Source organism: Maniola jurtina, chromosome 18 (assembly GCF_905333055.1).
Source record: "Maniola jurtina chromosome 18, ilManJurt1.1, whole genome shotgun sequence".
Classification (NCBI taxonomy): domain Eukaryota; kingdom Metazoa; phylum Arthropoda; class Insecta; order Lepidoptera; family Nymphalidae; genus Maniola; species Maniola jurtina.
The window spans coordinates 8,087,273-8,114,496 of record NC_060046.1 but is presented as its reverse complement, the minus strand read 5'-3'; the positions used below and the strand labels follow the sequence as shown (position 1 = coordinate 8,114,496).

The 27,224-nt window shown below is 35.7% G+C and overlaps 1 protein-coding gene across 3 annotated transcripts in view; it reads right to left on the bottom strand.

Annotated features, from left to right (window-relative positions):
• LOC123874563 (lachesin-like) overlaps positions 1-27,224 on the bottom strand; it is a 55,724-nt gene that overhangs the window by 13,303 nt on the left and 15,197 nt on the right. For all 3 annotated transcript variants that reach the window (XM_045919999.1, XM_045920001.1, XM_045919998.1), the window contains exons 3-5: positions 16,647-16,783; positions 8,086-8,296; positions 5,216-5,315 (exon numbers count right to left, since the gene is read on the bottom strand). In XM_045919999.1, coding sequence (XP_045775955.1) covers positions 5,216-5,315; positions 8,086-8,296; positions 16,647-16,783 — 448 coding nt within the window. The remainder of the gene's footprint in view (positions 1-5,215; positions 5,316-8,085; positions 8,297-16,646; positions 16,784-27,224) is intronic.

Sequence of the window (27,224 nt, the reverse complement as noted above, 5' to 3'; positions counted from 1 at the left end):
TCATCAGGATCAACCCATCGCCGGCTCACTACTGAGCACAAGTCTCCTCTCAGAATGGAAAGCTACCACACTGGCCAAGCACGTATTGGCACACCTCACGCACCTTTGAGGGAGCATTATGGCCAACTCTCAAGCATGCAGGTTTCCTGACGGTGTTTTCCTTCACCAGTTCGTTGTCTGTCTGTGTATCATCTTTCAAGAGAATCAAAACTTATAAATTGGGTACTTCCCGTTTACGTAGAATCATGAAAGGCAGGTAGCAATATCTTATAGCCCAAGCACTCTACTCCTGTGGCCCAAGTAAAGAGAAAAATCCGACAACTGAATTGTCATTACATAAAAAAAAACTTGTACGGAACTCTTCATGTGTGAGGCAGACTTGCACTTGACCGGTTTTTGAAAGTTATGTCAAATAAAAATTTGACATGCAATAACAAACAAAATGAAATACACGCCACTTTATTCCTTATTTTATCGGGTGAAAGTCGATTTCAATTTAATCGTAGGTATATCTTGAAAAGCGAACTATTATACGACTACGTAAAATGGGTACATTTTTAAAGCAACGACATGTTAGAAACAGATATTTCGTTTTGGTCGTGTTAAACTATGTGAGTCATTCAGATAATTCTTGATTTAGTGATGTTCGGTCAAAAATATTTCATGGAACGTATACCTAATTAACATAACATTGATGTTACTTTTGAAGAGATATTAGCTGCCTTATTGGATTTATATTATTATAGAAATTGGGTTTTAGAATGGCACAAATAAACGGTAATTTATGAATAAAGTTTAAAAAGCGTGAAATAAAAATTAAATTAAAAATTTAAAAAACCCCCGACACATAAACCTCTAAAAAGTAAAAAAATAATAGGTAAATATGTATGGGCCCTTTAAGAATAGTATAAATAGTAAAGTTTTATCCAAGCGCTCGTTGCGTCGGGGGACCGCTAAAGACTATTCTTTCTACAACAGATGACTTTCATAGTTTATCATAGGTAGCGGTCCCCTGGCGCAACGAGCGCTTGGATAAAACTTTACTATTTATACTATTCTTAAAGGGCCCATACATATTTACCTATTATTTTTTTACTTTTTAGAGGTTTATGTGTCGGGGGTTTTTTAAATTTTTAATTTAATTTTTATTTATACTTAAAATCTTTGAAGAACTCTTTTGCTTCTCATTTTAATGCATATAAAGTTTGAAACTCGACATCTGCACCACAAAACTAAAAAACTACCTACCTTCCTTTTGTTGGCACATCACATTCTATGTACCTCTATGAGCAAAGACAAGAATATTGTACTTGAATAGCGATTCAAAGTTGAACAAATTTGAAGAGACAAAGAGGCACGGCAAACAGTTCTTGTTGAAGCACTCCCATAATCTCATTCATATGAACCTCCTTTGTCTGAAGCCTTTCAACTCATTTGCCTATACATACGTTTAACCTCATTCCAAATACGCAAATGAATCTTGGATGAGACCATTTTCATAATACAAAGCTTAATAAAAAGATTTTTAATATTTTAGATATAATGTAGGTTTTTAGATTTCACTAAAGAAATCTAGAACACAACTTTCAACGTTACTTAATATGACATACTAGATGGTGCCCGCGACTTCATCCGCGTGTATTTAAGTTTTAAAAATCCCTTGTGAACTCTTTGATTTTCCTATGTAAGGACAGTAGGAAAGTACCCTTTTTAAGGTCATAGGCTACTTTTAACAATGTTTAACGAAATATATTATAAAGATACCTTCCCCGGGATGCAAGCTATCTTTGTACCAAACGTCAAAATCTGTTACATGGATGGGCCGTAAAAAGCTAGCATACCGACAGACAGACAGACAGACACACTTTCACATTTATAATATTAGGATAGAAAGCGCGAAGTAAGACCCTAAAGTTTACATGGGAGAATTTATACTATGTCTGCCTATCTATCATCCTCAATTTTTTAGTTTTATCCCAAAAGTGTATGTTTATTTCAGTAATCTTGTAAGTAGGCTTAAACAACAAACGTAAGTTAATTATAACTTGAAATCAATTAAGCTTAGGAAGCAAAAATTTTAAGACAACATACGTTCAAAGCAAATCACCAGTTTAAATATTTTATGCAATGGCATTGGCCAAACGAGTAAAACTTCGTTGATTTAATAACCAATAAATTATCATTTCGGTTTTATTGAACAAATATACTGATATTTGCACTCAGTTGCGTACAACAAGTCTCTATGGAATTCCTCATTAATTCATATTAAAACACCAGATGCAATTATGGGAAACAACATTGCGGTTTTCATTTTTATCGCTATCGTAATAAACGATAAAATCATTACACAGAACTACATAATAGTTGTTTGAAGTTGTATATTAATTTGTGTTTATTAACTGCTATTATAGAATTCCGGCTTTCATATTCAAACCAATACAAAACAAATAAAATATAAAAAAGCTAAAGTTCAAACGATGAACGATATCAATTCAAAACTTACAGATTTCCCGTCTTCATGGTTTATCTATATGTTACCCCATCATCATCAGGTTTAAACAGTATGAACTCGAAATTCAAAGATGAAGTCTAAACGTCTTGGTATTTAAAATATCAACTAACAATTAGTTCTCTCACGGTGATTAGTACCACTGCAGCATCAGGATCAGGAAGTTCCATAAGCATCGATTCAGTAGAAGTAGCTGGACCCCTTATTGGTTTCTATACGGCATCGTACTGAAACGCTAAATAGCTTGGTGGCACGGCTTTGCCGTGGTAGTAACTGGCCACGGCTGTAGCCTCCCACCAGCCCAGACAAGATGCTCCTGACGGGAATAGAACCTGGGACCTTCCACTTGTAAGACCACATTCGCCACTGCACCAGGCAAGTCATCAAAGGCAAGTAGATAAATATATTTTTCATAATATGGTTCAAAAAATAAATCCTGCCCACCATCAATATCGTGAACATTTTCATTTTACTAAAACCCAATATATTTTTTCACGCAACCTATTTATTCTCGCATCCATAAACATGATAAGCTTATTTTCTGATAAAAGGGTCGGTCGAGGTCCCTAAGTGAGGCATTCTTTGCCTATCAGCATTTAATGGCACCATGTGCCCGAGATCTTTCAGCGGAGGGACCCTCAATTTGAATATTGATGGGGTGCTACGCTCCGTGAGAAACTGCGTTTCTTTTTATTTAAGGAAGCTCATTAGTTATGTATGAGTAAACATAGGATTTAAAGCTCTTTCTCAATAAATTTACCATAAAGTAAATGAATTAAGAAAAAAATCTCACAGTTGTTAGAAGTCTTCGAATACTGCGTGTTACCACTTAGGCATACCTACCAGTGGGTTTAATATAAATTCCAAGGTAGACATTCAATTTCGAGGTTCATGTTGATTCCACCGTATACGATATTAGTTATTAGTTTATGTACTATAAGTCGGTGTAGATTGTTACATATTATACAGGTACTATGCTCACGTATTTTAGTAAGCTCAACCAGTTCCAAAGTACTCCACTCGTAAAAAATCAGGATAAAGTTTCACTTACTATTCTTTCAAATCTTGCGACAGATTTTCAATTAGATACTTCTACTGAATCGATTCTCGTGTAATTCACAACATTATATAAGTTCCAGTTTCAATAATGATGTATCGCCAATCGTTACCAATAACTTCAGGAATTCCTCCTGATGTTGTTGGTTGTTGGGTATATTTACGAAGTTACGAACTTTAGAGAACTAAATTCATCAATAGAATGAATTGATACTTAGAAAAGATTTAAGTTCCTACTCATTTTAAAGTACATACCTGAAACAGGTTACCGGTAAGTAATTTAAATTCGAAATAATTTTAACTGGGATTTGTTTTTGCATTTCACGATTGCAAAGATGCTCCCAAAGGCAATACTTCATTTAAAGTTGGTCTCGTCCTTTCATTACGGGAAAGCTTTATCTGATGCAGGCGTACCCTTTTAGAGTGATGAGATAATTCAACTCATGGATATGTAATCCAATGAGAGGATACGGGAATTTTTCATTAAATACTCGTAGCGTGTGATATCCAATATAAAGCTCCACATTTTTAAAAGTTTTAATTTAATATCTCGCATTATTAATTAATATATTGACTGTTGATCGCGATTTAAATAGCTGGGTCCATACACAGTGCATCTGTTATGCTCATATGGATTAGCTTCAACCGAGGCAAAAGCATACCTACCATAGGCTTTAGAGCCTCAATAGCTCAACCGGTAAAGGAGTGGACTGAAAACCGAAAGGTCGACGGTTCAAACCCCGCCCGTTGCACTATTGCCTTACCTATTCCTAGCACAAGCCTGACGCTAAGTTGGAGAGGAAAGGGGAATATTAGTCATTTAACATGGCCAATATTCTTTTAAAAAAAACCCTCGCTCACGCAGCTCGGCGGCACTTAGACGCCAACTGGGATTCCGGGTACAGTCTCATTGTTATTAGTAGCTTATTACTCTTTGTTTATTCCTATTGTAATGTAATGTACAATTAAACCCTACATTTTTCTGTTATTGTATCCTTTTTCTAATTTGCCTGGAAGAGATGGCAGTATTCTCATTTATAATGTTTTTTTATTGTTGTGTAACATTGATGTAGGTAAAATAAAGTGCATTTCAATTTTTAATTGCAAACTAATCTCGTTATGTAGCCTCGCCTAGTGAAGACCCCGCTATACGTGTGAAATGCATCTCAACTTTTTAATTACTATAAAATTTTAAGGGCGCATACAGGAAAGATTTATTGTTTTAAATGTGCAATCGGATTTTTTGAACTATAATTAATTGAAGTGCATAAACGTGTTAAGTATCGATCGAGTAGATTTTTTGATACCAATAAAAAATAAAAAATGAGTGCCTTATAGTATTATAAAAGTTGTTTGTAACTAAGTACGTTCATACTGTACAGTGTACATACTTGCGAAATTCGTAATTAGGTATAGGTATAATAACTTTACTACTTTGTCCGATTAGATATAGGATTCTATGTTTACCTTGACCTCGCAGATTTATGTATACTCTTTTGCAACTTAAGTCACTATTTGAGAAATATATAAGTAAAACAGCACTGCTAGATTTGAATGCATCTGAAGTTTTTCACTAACTTCTCATTATCGTAATGGAAAAGTGGAGTAGGTATGCTTTTATGCTCTTACATAAATGAAATCTAAACTCACCTCGGCGGGTCTGGGGCGTGCTTCGCGACGCAAGTGAGATTGATATCCGAGCCCGCTCGTACGAACAGCTCCGGCCCAGATAAAATTTCAGCCTTCGAAACTGTTGACAAGAACACACTTTATTGATATAAACTACCTTTACGTTTATATTAAGATTGAGCAGCTCTCGTGAAAGGATATACGTGTTTTGTTTTTAAAGCTGAAGTTTTAAAGTTCACGCGAAGTCTATATAAAATATCTGAGTGATCAATTTTAGTCATTCTACAAAATACTTAGGTCGGGCGCCCACTGGCGGCAAGGCATAGCAAGAGATTTTCCAAGTAATAAATCATAATAGACCATAAATTTTACATGATGCTTAAATTGAAATTTCAATGATGATGATGATCGTATATAGAAAATCAATGACAAAGTAAGCATAGGCATACTGTGTAGGCAGCCTTCGGAATGTCTCAGTATGCCTCGGGATGTTTGGGCATTCTACGGGATGCCGAGACAAGACAACACCCGCGGCCCGCGCTCGTCTTTATTAGCTTGGATGGACCGGATACCTCGGCATGCCTAAGGACGTCACGACATGCCTAAGCACACCGCATAGTAACGCCCGCGTTCGGCATCGCTACAGTTAAATGTAGCGATGCCGAAGAATTCCCTACCGTACCGTGCCATTATTAGGTGCCAGGTGCCAGGCCGTAAAAGTACCTTAGATACAAAAGACTTACTCCGCCAGACGTTTAAGTAAATAGCAACTCTTGTTACGACACAATAAAATACAATTCAGCTCGTCCCTCTCTCTTCTGAGTATTGAAATAGGCGAGAACCGTCGAAAGGGAGTCCAACCTAGTCAAGTCTTTAGGGATTGTAAAATGTAGTGCTACGCGCATAGTGCTATTACAATAACACGGCATGAGATACGATTTTTTTTTGATCTGACAACGTCTTATAATTCGATAGAGCCGGCTGCACGCACGAAAAAACATGACTCATGCGGCGTTACCTCGCTCTGAGGCGTTCCATGTAAGGCTTGAAGTGCAAGCGAGAGCGCGGAACGAGCGACAAAGAAGCACAATCGGCCTTTGTTGTCACGTTCAACTATCGTCAGTAAACCGACTTTACAGACAACCAATTTTTTTACTCTTTTTTTATCGAGTTAAAAATATTGCAATACGATATTTTAGTATCTAGTAATGTAATTAATACCTATTACATAATTAAGTAATTGACACTCACGATTTTAGCACAATGTAATATCTTTGTGTCAATTACCCTTTGTATTAGCAAATAATTGTTCTCTACTGTAGGCAACAGTAGATATAGAATTTCGATATAATTGAAACGCTAATATAATAGCAAATACTGCTAAATTAAGCACTGTTGGTCTTTGTTTGAGACAAATAATGTAATTAAATTTTAATAAATGAAACTGCACACAGTACGCACGCTGTCAATACCACTAGTTTACACTAATTTTTTATTTATTTATTAGGGAAAGCCAACAATTTGATAAATTAATGTGTACTTACCTACATTGCAATTTTTAACCCCCGACCCAAAAAGAGGGGTGTTATAAGTTTGACGTGTGTATCTGTGTATCTGTCTGTGGCATCGTAGCTCCTAAACTAATGAACCGATTTTAATTTAGTTCTTTTTTTGTTTGTTTGCAAGGTGGCTTGATAGAGAGTGTTCTTAGCTTGTAGTGTTGGATTATATTCCAAGAAAATCGGTTCAGCCATTTGAAAGTTATGAGCTCTTTTCTAGTTACTGTAACTTGTCGGGGGTGTTATAAATTTTTAATTTACACTTGTATCTTAGATCTTGTATCTTACTTATTAAGATCTCACTGTAAAAAAAAAAGTTTCTGCAAATAAAAATCTTGAATCTTGAATTTATAAAACTCCTGTCACAACTTTTTTATAAACTAGCGCTTGGCTGCAAATTGCAATCAGACCAGCTGCTGTTGGCAACATAAATACTCGCTGGCAAGTGATACGTAATGCAGCCGATGAAGCGCGCTGCCTAGACCAATGCTATAATGCTACATACAGACATGGTTTTATACTTGTATGCCACATATAGCATTCGAGTATAAAACGTATAAAACCATAGTGTAAACGTGGTATTGTATGTGCGCAAATACGCAACCACGTTAAACAGATCTCTACAAAGCCAAACAAAATGTAAAAAGCTACTACTTCGAACGAAAGTTCACACATACTCATTAAATATTCTTTTTTATATTTTTTTAAATATACATATATATATTAAAGCATCAGTTTGCTTTGCGAGTTAATATACTTTAAATGAATACATTTTACCCCAAAATTTCATCAAAGAGACTTGTAATTACCTCTCAACATATTGGGAAATATACGGTTTCTATAGACTTGTTGGGCTTTAATCAACGATTTCAATGTATATTATACAATTACTATAGCCAAAAAAAGAAATTGTAATAAAACTTACACTTTCTACTTTATACTTAGGTACTTTATAATTTATTTCAATAGATACAATGATTAATAAGCGTATTTGAATGAATAATATTGTAAGCGTCTTTTTAAAATAAATTATTATTTTGGGATTGCTGTTTTATGTTTTCAATATGCAAATATGATTATAACAAGACACCTCGGCTGAGAAGACAACACTAAACACTTTGAAAGTTAATAGCATAGGTCGCACGCGTCTGAGGCTGCGATTTATAGAGCGTACTTTGATTTTATTCAAACTTAACTAAGGTTTTGTTTCTACTGACGCGTTGCTGAGCGGAGTGGAGTAGAGCTCACGTTACAGGCAGGTCTCAATTACGAATCCAAGATATCTATTTTTCCTAAGTTTAAATCTCGTAGCTTAATCAATTTGATACTAACCGACAACGGTGAGTCGAAACGACAAACTAATCTTGGGCTCTGTGGATACTTGGCACTCGTAAACCCCCGAGTCGCGCGGTTGGGCGGGCGCCACCCGCAGCGTCCACTCGTCCGAGCCGTCCGCGTGGAGCGCCGCAAACCGCGCGTCGCTGCTGTACGTGTGCACCCCCACAGTCAGTATGTGCAAGTCTCGTTTACGGATCCAGGATACCTAGAAATAAAAAAGAATTGAATTATTTTTCTATTATGAGCTATCTTAAACTTTACCACTACCCAACATTATAAATGCGAATTGTTTCTTGTTTAGTCTTTCAACCACGCCGCATAAACTATTATTACTGTTATTTATTTATTACTGCCTATTGATGCTTGTTTTTGTTTTTTAATAATAACTTAATAACATTCCGAACCCCTACCGGGAATCGAACCCGAGACCTAACAGGGGCTAATAGGAGCACTGCGCCAGGAAGACCGTCAAATTTGTTGTTAAACTGAAATTAACTCCAGTTAATGTCAATAGGTACACCACATACTCTGACACCATGGTAGAATACGTCATTGATATTACTGTAAAAAATTTACTAACTGTATTCACAAATAAACGAATTCGAATTCAGGTTTGAATTTGAATTTGAAAATAGAACAACGGATTGACGTGGTTTTTGCATGGAGATACTTAGTTAAAGAGTTGAAGTGTCAGAGGCTACGTTTTTATCCAGGAAAATCTAAGATTTCTCAAGGGATTTTAAAAAACCTAAGTATACATGGTACATTTCTCTAGTAGTTTTACTGAAATAGGTTTACGTCCAATGGATTTTGAAGCCTCTATAGCTAAACAGTCAGCAGCGGAATGAAATTCGAAAAATTGTAGATGTTCAAACTTTAAACCCATTTCAAACCCCACCGGTTTGCGTTACCTGTCTGTGATACGTCCTGTTTTAGCAAATTACGCTTAGTTGTAAAGAAAGGAAAAAATTATATTTATTAGACTAAAAAATTATCTTAAGTTCAAGCATGATCAATATTCTTTCAAAATAAAAAATAAAATATTTCATTTTATTTTTGAGAAAGAATATTGTACCCGAGATGTATATAAATAAGTTTAGCGGCCGAAATCCAAAATTGTATTTAACCTTGACATTTTTATTTGAATATATCAAACTTAAGTAGAGCAGGTTAAAATAATAAAATAAACCCCAGGTACGTACCTACACTAGTAACGTATATCAATGTTATAGAAATTATTATAAAACCACGTTACAAAATTCCTGTGAAACAACTTAGGAACAAAAACTGCTAAGACTTGCAGGGTAACAACCAATTAGCCGTAATTGTAAAGTTGTTTAAAATCTCGCGCGTTGTACCCTAAAGCACCTTAAAATCTGGAACACTTAAGACGGGACTTGGACGTCGTACAATGAAATTAGTCCTCGGATTGAAACTTTCTCGTGAAACGATAAAGAGAGCTCTAAATGTTTTAATTGGATAAAATCCGATGAAACGAATTTGACAAGAAAGCAGATGAAACAGCCAAGTTAATTGAAAAGTTAGAACCTGTCTTTTTTATAGTATATGTAAGAGTCAGATCACTAGTTGCTAGTAATTACTGCTGCGATTCGAACAAGAAAATAGCTGTATTTCAGCGATTTGTTAGAGCCTTAGGTATCTAATACTGCTGCAGGAAAATATATGGAGTTATGAGCTGTAAGGTAGTAGAGACGACGCTTGATAAACAAGATTTCCTTGACAAATGAAGCACTATTACATCGTTAAAGTTGGGTATAACTAACCCAACCCTTTATGTAAAGTGATATCTGACTGTAAATAACACTTAATTTAAAGTTAGTTATACCGAACTGTAACAAATGGGTACCTACGAGTACATATGCATAGGTAAATTCCTATCTTGTGCCAAAATGGCGCCTAAAGGTCGTTTTGTTCACTCAGTCGAGTAAAAGGATTACATCGAATAAGCATGATTGATTCGCAGTAGAACAAATACATGTAAGAAATGTGTTTGAATCGGCAATACAGACGAGTCATGCGGCGCAAAGCTGATCAGCCAAAGAGCAAATAAATGTATTTTACCAGGCATCAGACAATTACGAGATATACTTACGACCATATTTCATTCATAAAACATAAATTATGCTACTCTGAGATATAAACGTAAAAGATATAATATTTTTTTAGATGCTAAAACGTATTTTTTGTACATAAACAAAGGTTTTCCTACCGTCATTTCGATCACACGAGCTTCGACTAAAATAAGTTTTCCCTTTAATGTTTCATAGCACTTAACATCATCATCATTTTACAAACCCATCATCGGCTCACTATATGCAGGTTTTCTTACGATGTTTTCCTTCACCGTTAAAGAAAATAAATAAATGCGAAAGAGTGTCTGTCTGTCTGCTACCTTTCCACGGCCCAATATATCCCGGGGACGGACATAGGCTACTTTTTATCCCGGAAAATCAAAGAGTTCCCACGGGATTCCTAAAAACCCATCCGCTTAACCGATTTGTAAGAAAGGTACCGAGGTCCCTGTTGTAATTGACATAGGCAACTTTTTATCCCGGAAAATCAAACAATTCCCACGGGAACTTAAAAACCTAAATCCACGCGGACGAAATCGCGGGCATCCTCTAGTACATAAATACTTATAGACCGCACAAAGCTCTGGGAAGTTAGGGGTGCGTGCCCGAGATCGAACCGGCCTCCCAACTAACTTTTTACCTACAATACTTATACACAATTTGCCGAATCATTAGATTCTAGCACTGTTTCGACATTGGGCTCCTAAGGTGCTAGAATGGTGACCGAAGTGCAGCGTTGGAAGTCCTCCTAGTATGTACCTATGCAAGACAAGGCTGTGGCGTATGGAACTCCCCTCAACAGACCTAGTATGTCCGGCAGTGGTTGCCTAATGGTTGATAATGATGATGATAATGATCTTGACTCTTTCGAAATAACAGCGTGTAGAAATAACAAGCCTCTTGTCGATGCAGTTTTCCTAATATCGACGTGCAAAAAGTTCAACGCACATCGGGAAAACCGTTTTCATAAACTGACCCACCCGGGATACGAATCAGCATTCTAAAAACTACGCCTAACAACAACGAGGTAGGTAACTCATTGAAATGCAAAATAAAAATAGCAGTAGCGGCATAACATTTTTATTTTATTACCGAAAAAAATTGTGTTTTATATTCTCTGACGGATAAAATTGGGCAGATAGCTAAAAATTCTACCAAGCGGACCATATGCACATAACTCGTAATATCAAATTTTCACGACTCCATAACCAGGTTCGGTATGCGATGTAAATAAAATTATACATTTGGAACGAAAAATTGTACCTATTTTACGGGGTGTGCCATAAAACAATTTCTGACCTATTTTTAAGTAAGTAATCCACACATTTTATAGAAATTTGAAAAATAAGTACTGCAAGAGAAAATGAACTAACACAGTGTGGGCACTATTTCACGAGACGTGCTGTTTGATGATTCTTAGATTATTTTAAAACAGATTTTTTTTTTAAATTGATAGACTAGTATTTGGGTGTAATTAAACTTTCTGGCAAGTGAGGATGCAGTCTAAGATGGAGCGCACTTGTCGAGAAGATACCTATTCACTCTTGAATTGAAGGTACCTACTTAAATATATTAAAAGTAGAGGGGAAAAATGATGCCGGAAGGGTGTTCTATATCCTACCGGTGCAAATTAAAGAGAAAAGGAATTAGATTTGAAAATATGTGGTAGGTAAAATGAAAATCCAATGCTGGTTCCCACTCCCTGTATTTAAATTGTTAATAATGTTCCTCCTGACTGAATTTCAGCCACTACGGCCAACGTTAAAGAAGACTAACTAACCACGAAGAAGATAGAATTGTGTGCGCTAATATAGGTGCTCTTTCTATCCCATAATGGCAAAATGTGAAGGACCAAGGACTTGTCAATATACAATCATTGTTACTCACATTTCGCAAAATAAAGAAATCATTTCATTTCAATCATTTCATTTCATTTCATTTCATAGTTCAATAGGACAAAAATCCGACAGTATCGTTCGCAGGACCAAGGGTATAAAGTAAATGCTTTCCAAGACATGTGACTGCAACTCTAAGCTACTACTGAAAGTTTCATGACAGAAAACCCAATAACTTTTGTTGGTCCGATTCTCGAACCTTAAACCTTAATAATGAAATTATTATGACCCATAGTCAAATAACCTAGCCATTAGAATGAAACAATATTGTGCTTGACAAACAACTTCATAATAATATACCCACAGTATATTATTTTCAACCCTGACGTTGCGTCCACACATTAGTTTGTTTGAATTACCATGACCTAACAAATAGTTATAGTTTGTCATTTAACAAATACATATAAAAAGTTTCACCACGCATTTCGTTTATAACATCGTTAGTATTTAGATTTGCTGATTCAGAATAAGAACGTGGAACCCGTGCCCCTTTTTATTGTGGCTTAAAAAGTACTGTCTCCACACAAAAAATAATAAACATCCAAGCGATTACTCAATCGCAAAGTGATTCTGTTTATTTTCCAGAGTTCAAGAAAAAAAGTTGCAGAAAGAAATCTATCTGTGTATCCCCTGAACCCATCTTCAAACTTCAAACTGGAGAGTTAGATGTCGCCGAAGGTGTAAAATATCCTACCATCTGCAAACTTCCCATGCATATATCAATACGTGGTATTACCTACTGGTAAATAAGCAACTTGTTCATATAGATACACGGTAAGGTTTTGTCACCACTACATCATCTTTCAAATCTAACAAATCGGACAAACAAAAGGTGTAGTGCCTAATTTGAATAAATGATTTTGACTTTGACTTTGGTTTTATTTTATAGGTAATATTATATTATTATGTCAACTTATAAAATATGTTTCTCTCTGTATTATTGCGTATAATATAAACGTCTTCAATACAACCCCATTGGGAATATAATTCGAATTATGTATGCGGCACGTTGCACCCCACGGTTTTAAAACTTTCTTCGCACCGCGTTTAAAAGCTTCGCGGCGACGGAATTCAACTAACTATAACTGCATATTCACAAACTATTCTTTCGCTCCCTGTTAAAGTTTTTATAGGTCAAGCCCGGATCAAGTGGCATTAAAACTCTCTTTGAAAAAAAAAACGCAATAGTGACGATGTTTTATTGCAATTTATTTCGCAGTCTGTAAAATATGGCTTTTAACAGTCAGGGTTTATGGTTTGACATTTTTTTATCCTGGTTATACCATAACTATTACTTCTTATTTTTTCTAGCGTTTGTCTCAGCTTAGGTATGCCAGGATTCGCTTTCCTGCTATAAAAGACCGTTAGCTCGTACCTACACCTGCTATGCCGATCGATGTTCATATACACCAGTGCTCTATTATTCCCTAAATATATAAAAAACTTTTGACATTTTTTGGATCTGTTTGAATTCTTTGAAAACATGAACAGCACTGCACTGCTGTGAATCGAAGCAATCTGCGACCCGAATGAGTCAGCCCGCTAAAGCCCTTCAATAGACAATTTGGCTACCATTCACTCGCCGCTCACACCGGAAACCATGTAAGAGATTATCCATTCTACTGAATATATTCCGGCCTCGTTTAGTGCTAAAGCCCAAACACATAAGTAAAAAAACAGTTACGTAAGCGCACTTTTCGTCGAATAGGTATACCTACTTGCTTAAAAATCAGAAATATTTATCAACGGAGCAGAAAATGCAGTTTTTGGGGTTCCCACCCCTAGGGTGCCCACGACGGTACCCTATCACTAAGCCTCCGTCTGTCTGTCAGCATAAATACAAATAAAAAAATTCAACTTAGTCTAATACGACGGTAAGAAACCATTCGTGAAACCACTTAACCGATTTTCCAACTTTTTTTCAATGGATAGTACGTTTAGCATTCAAGAACTCTTCTTCGAAGAAGGTGCGATTTTATATCGAAACAATCTATGAACAATCGAAGGTGGTGAGTCGCCATTGGTATTTAAAGAAACAATCTTAATCAAAATTATAGCTAAAGTGAATTTATTTAGATGAGTCTATTATTATCTACAGCACTGAGATATAAAATACTAGTGGATAGATAGATAGATAGGTTTTTTAAATCGCGTAGAAATTCCTTGACTTCCCGGGATAGAAAGTACCTACGTAAGTAAGTCTTGGAAATTAACATAGACAATTCCCAAGACTTTAACTAGATCCATGCAAAAAAATTACGTTGATCATTCATTTGTTTCGTTGCAACATGATTAAAGGACAAACGAATAAATCAACAAACTAAGAAACAACACACTTCGCATTTATAATTAAGAGATAAGGGATGTATTTAGTATCTTAGATCACTTATGTGCGACACGTTATTATTAATATTCGAGCAGCGAAAGTGATTAAAACTTAACATTAATTAAATTAATCATATTGTGTTGGAGACAGTTACGTAGTGAATAAATTACAAAACGCAAAGCAGCTGTGTAAATCATATGCTGTAAAGCTTAATATACCTACCTATAGGGGGTTAAAAAGTCATTCCATTTGCAGAAATGGTCTCTTTGTGCGGACAACAACCTCATTTTGTTAGTGACCCCGATTTAGAGCGAGGGATATGTATTAACAGCCTAGTTTTGCTTTTCTTGTAAAGTAAAAGTTTTAACTTTATTTGTTTACTAGCGACTCGCCCCGGCTTCGCACGGGTGTTCTATGGAAAAGTGGTTATAATGGCTAAAATATAAATGTTTGGTTTATACTATCGCGGACTTTTTTGTAGGCATTATTGAGCTCTACAACTTTTCTATAGAAGTCAACCATACATCTCTAACCATTTAGGCAGCGTTCGCGAGAATCGTTAACGTACGGCAGTTTTTTCGACGCCTTACTCCACAATTTTCACTACCACGAAAAATCCTATCTATTTTCCGGGATAAAATATAGCCTATACGGATTCGGAAGAATCCCTCTAAGTAATGGTAAAAGAAATTTTGAAATCGGTCCAGTAGTTTTTGAGCCTATTCAATACAAACATACAAAAATACAAAAATACAAAAATACAAAGGTTTCCTCTTTATAATATTAGTATAGAAGTATAGATTACATGGAGAGTTCGACAATACAACTCCTTTTTAACCCCCGACCCAATAAGAGGGGTGTTATAAGTTTGACGTGTGTATCTGTGTATCTGTCTGTGGCATCGTAGCTTCTAAACTAATGAATTGATTTTAATTTAGTTTTGTTTTGTTTGAAAGGTGGCTTGATCGAGAGTGTTCTTAGCTATAATCCAAGAAAATCGGCTCAGCCGTTTGAAAGTTATCAGCTCTTTTCTAGTTACTGTAACCTTCACTTCGGGGTTTTATAAATTTTTAATTTACACTTGTAAATTAATTCTTTATCTGAACATTTAATAAGCATAAATATTAAAAGTTATTATGCCTATAATTTAGGTTAGTGCTAATTCTATTTTGGACTTAAACGAATGGCTAGAAATCGTGACTTTCAGTGGTTAATTTCAAGCTTTCATCGTTTTTTGTTGATAATCACGCTAGGAATAAAGTTTTGCTTTTACGATGTGTTATTTTTGCACGAATTCACTTAGCGATTCAGCGATGATTCTTTTTATGAATAAAAAAATGTTGCATGTTCGTTCTGTTTTAAACCTTCAGGCTGATATAATCGATATGATTATATAAACTTTAATTGAATAACGTTTTTAAATGCTGCTATTTTAGGAGGTAATTTCAAGGTTAGCATGTACTTGTAGGTTAAAGTTTCTAGGTTTATCGATTGGGTAAACTCAACTGTCACCTTGTGGAAAGGAATCCGAAATTCGTTTGCTCGTAGATTCAAACCCCAACCCACTATAATTGCCGTACCTACTCTTAGCACAAGTTTTACGTTTAGTGAGAAGTGAAGTTACTCTAGGGTTCCCTAGCACTCTCTATACAAATGTAGTTAAGCACGTATTTGGATACCTACTAACCAATCAAATTCAATGAAATTTTATAGCCACGATCTAGGAACTAATATCTCTGTGGTTTGCCGGATTTTCGTAAAAATATATAATCTTAAAGTTACACATGTTTAAGGATTCGTATGTAAATCCTTTTCCGAATTTGGGTTTTTCCGCCGGGCTTCCTCCGTGCCTCGGTTAATACGTTAATTCGTCAGTCCAAGTTATTATTATTAATATCAGATAACGACTGTAAAACCTGAGTCAAAATCTTGTTCTTTTAATCGAATTTTAGGAAGGATCTAGGAACCCATCGCATTGTTATTCCATTAAAAGTCCTACTATTATATGACTACTGGTAAGGGGGCACGACCCTAAGCAATGGCACAGTTCACGACAGAGAGAGCTTGTAACAAAACGTCGACGTCACTAGTAGGCGTCAAAGTTTAGTCCATTTGACGCTAGGTAGCCATCTTTTCTTTGATTTCACAAAACATTTATGATCGATTCAGGATCGAACCGAGAGTTCCCTCGCTCTAGTTTACTCTGGCAATGGCGAGAGAGAATAACTTCATAGTACTAACCGCTCTATCAGCTAAGTTTCTGACTCTGCAGTGGAGGTACGCAGGCTGGCCCACGGCGGCGGTGGCCTCGCGCTTCGTGCTGTTATCGAAGTACGGCTGCCCCAGAGGCTCCCAGCCTCCGCCGCCGGCTGTTACACCTGCAACAAATATAAATCCTAGCTTTATCACACTATCACGCTAATATTATCACACTAATATTATAAAGGCGAAAGTTTGTGTGTATGGGTTTGTGTGTGTATGTTTGTTACTCCTTCACGCAAAAACTACTGGATGGATTTGGCTGAAATTTGGAATGGAGATAGATAATATCCTGGATTAGCACATAGGCTACTTTTTATTCCGGAAAATCAAATAGTCCCCACGGGATTTCAATAAACCTAAATCTACGCGGACGAAGTCGCGGGCGTCAGCTAGTTAGGGAATATAGTTCAAAATTGTAATTTACATGGCGAACCACCTGATAAACTCAGCAGTTACTCTTTTCCAATATCATCATAGATGTGCTACGTTCATATTACATGGCGTATAATATTCGTACCGACTCGATAATGAGTAAGATATAATACCTATTATACGAGTGCCTACCTACGCACGAGAATAGACTACGTAGCGCTCTACAAAATGTGACCCAAGTGTCGTTAGTCTTCGCTTTAGATACCTACGAGTATGTAACGTATCAACTTCTCTTTTACATAATAAATTTATGTAATATCGTTGCTCTTTTCTCAATACATAACATTATTATGGCCACATACCTGCTAATCTTATAGCGGAAGAGCTAACAACATAGGATATATTATATGTAGATCATTTATGCTCAAACATAGGTGCACTCCATATTTACTCACTGTAATAATACTTCGGGAAAAATCTAGTAAGTAGTTCATGAATAGTCGAAAGATATATAATACCATAAAATCCTTATTACATTACTGTACCACTAATAGTGAGTTTATAAGAATTATGTAATTGCAGCACAATTATCGGTTGTTCACGATAAGCCATAATAACAATTGTATTGCGCTCTGCAATACAATTATAATGGCAGCCATAACACATGCATTGAGTCCGTATTTTATTTATTTACATTTTCTTATTATTGTTAACGTTAATTGCTTTAAATTTGCCTCTTTACTGCTTAATAACTACAATAAGTGTAAATTACAGTACAGTTACAGTAACTAGATAACTTTCAAACGACTGAACCAATTTTCTTGGATTATAAGCTAAGAACACTCTCGATCAAGCCGCCACCTTTCAAACAAAAAAAAAACTAATTTAAAATCGGTTCATTAGTTTAGGAGCTACGATGTCACAGACAGATACACACGTCAAACTTATAACAGCCCTCTTTTTGGGTCGGGGCTTAATATTATGGAATTATTATGGAATTTTACGATAGTGTAGCAATTTACTAAGAAAATAGATTTGAGATAGACAATAAGAGCCGATTGATTACTTATAGGCCTATAATATGTTTTATATACAGATTTACATGCTGAGCGTAAGTACCTACGCTCAGCATGATAGTTATATGATAGTTAATTATCTATTTATTTTATGATTTTTTCGATACTTTGGCCTAATTGCAGAATGGTTTGTGGTGGTAAAGAACCTCTTATTTATGTCATCAGGGGTAGATCCTATCCACCCGCCTTATGGATATTTTTGAAATTTGTTAGAAGGTTAATTTAATAAAATAATTGAGGCCTAACGAAAACGACCAAAACTTGTCCATCACATGACATCACCATCTAGGTACAGTGGGTATAGGTAAGCTTCACTCCAACATTAAAAGTAAGTCTATTCATATTTTCTTTATAAAATGATAGTGAATAGTGATAAAAAAGAAATGAAAAGATAGTGCCTTTAAGATTTCTTTGAAATATATATCGAAAAAAGCGTGATTTTAAAAATATTCTTTTAAGCGAAACCCCTGTATATCGCTTTTTTTTATTTACCGACTTCAAAAAAAGGAGGAGGTTCTCAATTCGTCGGAATCATTTTTATCTAAATTTTTTTTTATTTATGTTCCCCCATTACTCAAAGACCCCTAGGCCGATTTGGAAAATATTTTTTTTTACCTTTATAGTATGCCAACTAAGTGAAATATGAGGTTACAAAGAATTTATCAATAACTATGGTTTAAAGTTTAATACTGAAACTACTTAGGATATCAAGGACAAAAATGTAGTTTACACCGGAACCTACTGCGATAGTGACCATCCGGGCCCATCCGGTCCGTATCGCTGTTAGTATCTGGTGATTCATTTTGTCTATCTGAAATATTTAGTTATGGTTTTTATAGAACTACCTATAGTCTGATTTTTAATTCGGTGGAATTGTAACAAATGTCATTTTAGACTTTGGGTGGCGTATTTGTATGACAAACAGGGTTACGACCGATTTAACCCCAAATTACCCTAGATCCCTGGCAACAGAGAAAGTTATCAGGGGGCACGGCAGTGCCCCCGCCAAGACGAGCCAAACGGCGGCCGGGGTGCTACGTACCTTTTTCTCGAAGTGTTTCGCCGTATTTTCGACCCGTCATAACTTCGGTCTGGATGACGCTAGAAAGCTGAAATTTTCAGTATAAGGTGTCCTCAGCAAATTTACCAAATATACTAAGTATCAAATATCTAGCTTTTATGGTTACAGATTTATTGATACCTAAAATACGCCGTTTTCGTCCCTCACTGATGATCATCAAAACCTCTAAGGTACTTCCCGAAGTCCTAGAAGGCTGAAATTTGGTATGTAGACTAGAAATTGCATACAAACTACAGGAAAATTGAGAAATTGGAATTTCCCCCCCTCTACGCCTCTTATGAGAAAAGCAAATCTGTAAATTCTGTCGCTAGAATGCTGATATTTTCAGGATAAGATGTCCTTGGCAGATTGATTAAACGCATTGAGTATCAATTGTCTAGCTTTTATAGTTTCAGATTTATTGACAGTCAAAACTTCTAGTCTGTAATTCTAGGGTACTTCCCGAAGTCCTAGAAGGCTGAAATTTGGTATGTAGACTAAAAATTGCCTACAAACTACAGGAAAATTGAGAAATTGGAATTTCCCCCCCTCTACGCCTCTTATGAGAAAAGCAAATCTGTAAATTCTGTTGCTAGAATGCTGATATTTTCAGGATAAGATGTCCTTGGCAGATTGATTAAACGCATTGAGTATCAATTGTCTAGCTTTTATAGTTTCAGATTTATTGACAGTCAAAACTTCTAGTCTGTAATTCTAGGGTACTTCCCGAAGTCCTAGAAGACTGAAATTTGGTATGTAGACTAGAAATTGCATACAAACTACAGGAAAATTAAGAAATTGGAAATTTCACCCCTGTACGCCTCTGTATGGGGGAAGCAAATCTGTAAATTCTATCGCTAGAATGCTGATATTTTCAGGATAAGATGTCCTTGGCAGATTCATTAAACGCACTGAGTATCAATTGTCTAGCTTTTATAGTTTCAGATTTATCGACATTCAAAACCTCTAGTTACAAATTCTAGGGTACTTTCTGAAGTCCTAGAAGACTGAAATTTGGCATTAAGTAGGAATTTCAAGAATTATGAACAACAGATAAATTAAGAAATCGGGTCCCCCTTCATCCTCTCGTATATGAGATGCATATCTCGACGGTCCCTACGTACATAAAGACATGTCAAAAACCGAGGTTTACAGGAGAGCGTTATTTATGTTCAAACCGCTCTAGAAATAATTCTATGTACAATTATAATTATTATTTTTCTATAATGTTTTATTAGCTTTAGGAACTTTGTAATGGTATTTCTACATATTTTCTTTTTTTTTATTTTCTTGGAAAAACTGATAGATGACTGTTTCTACGCTGATATTAAAATAAAAGCATGTCAGACATGTCTATGATACCTTTTTATACGCAGGAAAGAAGAAAACAGTTAATAAAATGTACAAACATGTAGGACATGACTTCATATACTTCGATAACAATAAAATCTTTGTTTTCTTTGTAATAATTATTTAGGAAATCATATTTTAAACAAGCATGTAACATTATAATTATTTGTGAAATAATTATATTTTCATGACTATATCATAGGATATGTCTGATATGACCGCTTTTACACTGATATTCTACTGGTCTAGGTTAGAAAAACAATAAAAATATTGATTTATATCGGTTTTGTATTTCATTGAGCTAGTAATGGGGACCCGTCTTATTGGGGAACTCCCGCCGTGAATGATGTTATGTCAGACAAGGCCGCGTCCGCACCGAGTGGCGCGCATTTTTAAACACCGTACAAAACGATACGTATAGATATCCCCATCTACGACACTTATTCGTTGTAAATATAATACTTGTTCTCATATACGATTTGTCGATACGATAAGTCTGTGCCTAGTTTTCATTCGAATCGACCGTGTTTTACCGCAATAACAGCGAAAACTGCTGACGCCGCGATCCGACCGCGCCCGCGCCGCCCGCGCCGGTCGTACGTGAGGCACAATGACCTAGTTCCGCGTTTCGTCGCGTCAGGTTTACTGTAATAGCAAATAATATAATCAACGCTATACTACTCGGTTCCTCCAACTATGGCCGATACAAAAATAGAATTAAGAACGGAAACTGAGCATTTGCTTTTCAAAGCATTTTCAGACAAAAAAGCAGAAAATGAGAAACTTCAAATTATAATTAAAAAAATGGAGCAGCAAATTTTGGAGCTTCAGAAACAAATAAAGCTCTTATCTAATAAGAATAACGACCCGATGGATACTACCGAAAACAAGGAAAGTTCTGATCCATCCGTCCAATATCATACGGACGAAGAAGAACTTGCGCAAGAAACAGAATGGATAAGAGTAAAGAGTAGGAAAAAGAGGAAACTAAGCACGTCACCCATTCTGTCGCAGAGTAGAGAATTCGAAACATCAAATACAGAAACGCGTAAAAATGAAAAGAAGAAAACTAAGAAAGTACCACTACCCCCACCTATAATGGTGTCCGGCGTGGAAAATTATCAAACCTTTTTTGACTTACTCTCTGAAAATCTTCCCGAAGCCTCATCAGATTTTACATTAAAAATGATGAACGCAAAGAATGTCAAAATAAACGCTAAAAATGAGGATGTCTACCGAAACTTGACAAAAGTTTTATCTCAAAATCAGTTTTTGTGGCATTCCTATGAGAATAAACAAGAAAGACCTATTCGTGTCATGGCTAAAAAATTGCCTGCCTCATGCCAGCCCAAAAGAATAATTGAAGACCTCCAAAGCAAAGGGTACAAAATAGAAAATGCAGTTAACAAACTAAGATGGCAGAATAAAGAGCCGCTTAATATGTTTACTCTAACATTTAATAATGTAGAAGATATAAATAAAATTTACGACATCAAATACATCCTAGGGTGTAAAGTTGAAATTCATCCTATAAAAACATCAAAACTGGTACCACAGTGCAAAAAATGTCAAGCCTATGGCCACACGCAGAAATACTGCGCCAGGGAGGCTAGGTGTGTAAAATGTACTGGAAAACATTTGACACGAGACTGCTCCAAGCCAGCAGAAGAAAAACCAAAATGCTTACACTGCGGTGAAGCGCACCCCGCTAACTATCGAGGTTGTATGGTTGCCAAAGAAATGCAGATTCTAAAAAATAAGAAACTTAAAAAATCATCTACATCTTATCCTCAGAGTTCATCGAAACCTGAGAAATCTACTGATCCTCATGTAAATAAGACTAAGGAAGACACGAACAAAAGTGAACACCAAACTTATGCCCAAAAAGTTTCTAAAAATTTGCCAAGCACTCAACTGCCCCAAATAAAAGTGGAAAGCAAACTGGATGAAATTCTTAAATACATGTCCTCGTTCGACGAGCGATTGAAAAAACTTGAAGGTGGTGCTAATAAGGCTACTAATAAGCTGAAAAAATGAATAATATGCTTAAAATATTTGCATGGAACTCAAACGGACTACTACAACATCAACAAGAGCTACAAGTAGTCCTAGATACACAAAAGATTGATATCTGTCTAATATCTGAGACACATTTTACCAAGCAATCATTTATTAAATTTAACGGTTATAAAGTGTACCATGCCATACACCCAAATAACACAGCAAGAGGCGGCAGTGCCGTCATAATTAAAGAAAATTTGTTTCATTATCAAGAATACAAATTTGAGGAACAAGAAATTCAGGCAGTAACTGTAAAGGTCAAAACTACAAGATACGAATTTTCCATAGTAGCTATATATAGCCCTCCAAGGCATTCAATATCAAAAGAATATTATGTCAACTTCCTCGAGAAAATTGGAAATAGATTTATTATTGGAGGCGACTTTAATGCGAAAAATACTTATTGGGGTTCTAGATTGACTACTACAAAAGGTAGAGAACTCTTAAGTGGTATTAAAGATCAAAAATGCGATGTAATAAGTACAGGTAAGCCTACCTACTGGCCAACAGATGCGATGAAAATTCCAGACCTAATTGATTTCTTTATTTATAAAAACATATCATCAAAATACCTAGACATTGATGAAATGTTCGACATGAATTCAGACCATTCTCCTATCCTCTTAACGCTAAGTGATATAATCATATATAAAGAACCTTATCCTGTACTTGTAAACAAAAATACAGACTGGGACAGCTTCAAAATGGATCTGACTAATAATATTAACTTAAATGTGCCGCTTAAAAGCTCGGAACAACTAAACGAAGAAGTAAGAAAGTTTATGTTAGATATTCAGCTGGCTGCTTGGAATAATACACCAAAGCTTAGAAAAAAGCCCCAAGGACTGGTTGCTTATCCCAAAAATATCCTTGAACTCATCATTGAAAAGAGAAAACAGAGAAAAAAGTGGCATCATTCGAGATCTCCCCTTGATAAAAGGGTGTTGAATAACTTGACTAAGGCTCTAAAGAAACAAATAAAAAACTTTAACAATTCGTCAACCTACAGTTATCTTCAAAGCCTTACAAGCGAACGGAGCACCGACTATTCACTTTGGAAAGCCACTAAGAACTTAAAAAGACCATGTTTGCATATTCCTCCAATCAAGGAAGAAAATGGAATGTGGGCAAGAAATAGTGAGCAAAAAGCTAAAAGATTTGCAGAATATCTAGAAAAAATATTTCAACCAAACGAAGGAGAACACACTGACTTTACTACAATTGAAACAAGTCAAGAAAACACTCCCATTAAACTGGTCACACCTAAAGAAATACTTAATATAATTAATAAATTGAACCTGAAAAAAGCTCCAGGATATGATCTAATTACTACAGAAATCTTGCGAAACCTTCCAAAAAAAGGAATCGTTAAATTAACGACGCTGATTAATGCAGCATTTAGAATGAAGCACGTCCCTGACTTGTGGAAAGTTGCAGAAGTAATTATGATCGCCAAACCAGGAAAACCACCAAATGAGGTTACATCATACAGACCAATTTCTCTGCTACCAATTATCTCAAAACTTTTTGAAAAGCTACTACTCAGCAGATTAAAACCTATATTAGATGAAAAAAATCTGATTCCCGACCATCAGTTCGGATTCAGGGAAAAGCACTCGACAATCGATCAAGTTCACAGAATAACGAATATAATTGAAAGAACACTAGAAGAAAAGAAAGTTTGTTCTTCCGTATTTCTCGATGTAGCACAAGCATTTGATAAAGTCTGGCATGAAGGTCTTGTTCACAAACTTAAAGTATTACTCCCTCAACTATTCGCAAACATACTTGAATCTTATATATCCGATAGAGTATTTAGAGTGAGGCAAGAGGAAGCCTACTCCAAACTCAAGGAGATCAAAGCTGGAGTACCTCAAGGAAGCGTTCTAGGGCCTGTCCTGTATCTCCTGTATACCTGTGATCTTCCACAACCTGATCATAATACCATCGCTACTTTTGCCGATGACACTGCCATCATAGCTGTGGGTAATACTCACCAGGAGGCGGCGGGAAAAGTACAATCAGCATTAAATGAACTCCACAAATGGACGAAAAAATGGCGAATAAAATTGAACGATTCCAAGTCAACCCATATTGATTTTACAAATAAAAAACCGAACTATCACCCTATCTATATTGACCAACAAAAGATACCTTATGCTAATACGGCAAAATATCTTGGAATGACTCTTGACAGCAAGCTACGCTGGAAAGCTCATGTCAAGAAAAAAAAAGAAGACTAGAGATAAGGTACAAAAAATTGTACTGGCTCATAGGTAGAAACTCTTCACTATCAACACAAAATAAGAAACTCTTGTATAAACAGGTCCTAATGCCAGTGTGGACTTATGGTATCCAGTTGTGGGGATGTACCAGAAAAAGCAACATTCAAATAATACAGCGATTCCAAAATAAAGTACTCAGGGGTATCATCAATGCACCCTGGTACGTCAGAAATGAAGACATTCATCGCGATCTTCAAATGGACTTCGTGGACTCGGTTATTAGCAAACATGCTAAATCCCACGAACGCAGGCTCCATCAACATGTGAACGTCGAGGCTATCCAGCTCCTCGACAACACAGACCTAAAACGTAGACTTAAAAGGACTAAGCCTTTTGAGCTAGTGTAGTTATAGTGTTAGTGCAATGTAAAGAACACAAGAAAGAACAAAGTGAAAATTTAGTGCTAGTGCAATATAATGAACACAAGAACAAAGTGTCATAAATAATAACTAACGATAAACTAAGAAATATGTCAATGGACGGACTCTTAGATATAAGTACTTTTATAAGTTTAGGTTAACATAATATTACTTATTAGCTTTACTCGTAGGCTAGATTGTAATCTTAATAAAGTACTGCTGTCAGTACTTTATGGTTATAAAAAAAAATAAAAAAAATATACGATTTGTAAATGACGTTAAATACGTAATATTAAAAAAAAATATATATACAGGTATGTGCATAAGGAAAATCTAAAGCCAATTGTGCAATAAAAAAAAATGCCATTTTCGACATGTCTTTATGTACGTAGGGACCGTCGATCTGTAAAATCTGTTGCTCGAATTCTAAAGTTTTCAGGATAAGATGTCCGTGGCAGATTTATCAAACGTACCAAGTATCTGTGTTTCCTGAAGTCCTAAAAGACTGAAATTTGGTATATCTGCTTCAAAATTGAGTTGCAAGATTCCACCCGAACAAACATATTTATATACGAGTACATTGCAAGTTGAATAAAAGCTTTTAAAAAAAGAGGTAACGATAGAGAGTGGGCCATGAAAATGATGTACCTACAAAAAATAGATCCAAAAAATCTAGGGCACCTGCCAAAAAGAAATGTAATCCCACCAAAAACATTTCATGTAAAAAGGTAGCCAAGACTCACAAGTTCATAATGTTTTCACTGTTAAAAAGTTATGAGATCTCTAATAGAACCAAGCCCCTAGCTGAGCTTAGATTTGTGCTGGCCATGGGACCTATCTCCGGAGTCCAAAGTAATATAGCTCTTAAATGTTCTTGACTGTATCACATTTATAACAATAAATAACAAATCACTCTACTTACAAGCTCTGATTCTACAAACCCTATATCTTGGTAAAAAAAGTACGGCTTGGCCGTTTACAGTTCGTGGATTTTTTATCTGAAATGACATTTAAGCCCGGAATAGCTTCTGCGACCATCACGAAGTACAATACAAATTAGTAATTGTCGAACAAACTATTCCTTAAGGCCTTAAAATATGTTATGTCATGTAATAGTTTTACGAACATTAAACGGCCAAGCCGTACTTTTTTTACCAAGATGTAGGGTTTGTAGAATCAGAGCTTGTAAGTAGAGTGATTTGTTATTTATTGTTATAAATGTGATACAGTCAAGAACATTTAAGAGCTATATTACTTTGGACTTCGGATAGGTCCCATGGCCAGCACAAATCTAAGCTCAGCTAGGGGCTTGGCTCTATTAGAGATCTCATAACTTTTTAACAGTGAAAACATTATGAACTTGTGAGTCTTGGCTACCTTTTTACATGAAATGTTTTTGGTGGGATAAGCTATTCCTGTTATTAGTGATTTTTTTTAAAAGTGGAAATCCTTACAAGGTTTGTTACAAGCACCCTGCCTTGGTCTCGCCCGATGATTTTTTCCTCCCATATTAATTTTTTCAACATTGATATTTAATGAAGTGTGTCACTTGAAACTGAAATAGTGCTCTATTAATAAATAATTTAAAACAAACTTACGCTTTTATAAATTTAATCCCTAGAATCTAGGTAGGGGAGGGGTGGCATGAAAGGGACACGTATTGAAAGGGACAATTCAAATAACCGCTAAAATAAAAACAATTTCGAGAAAACACTATTTTTGTCGTATGGCAACCTCGACGCGAGTTCGTTTGCGGCTAACTTCATACTCCTGTTATTTCAAACATGGAGGATTCGTGCTAGTGTTGATAATGTAATTGAATAGTATTTTTTCTTTTATAATTGTAAAACGTTTTATCTAGTGCTGCGAGTTAGTTATTTATGTGTGAATCACTGTTTAAGATAGGCTGGACATCCACTAATACGAGAATATAAGGTTAGTAAACTTTAACTTAAAATTGTAGATTTTGTGATTGTTTTCATTTTTTTGTATGA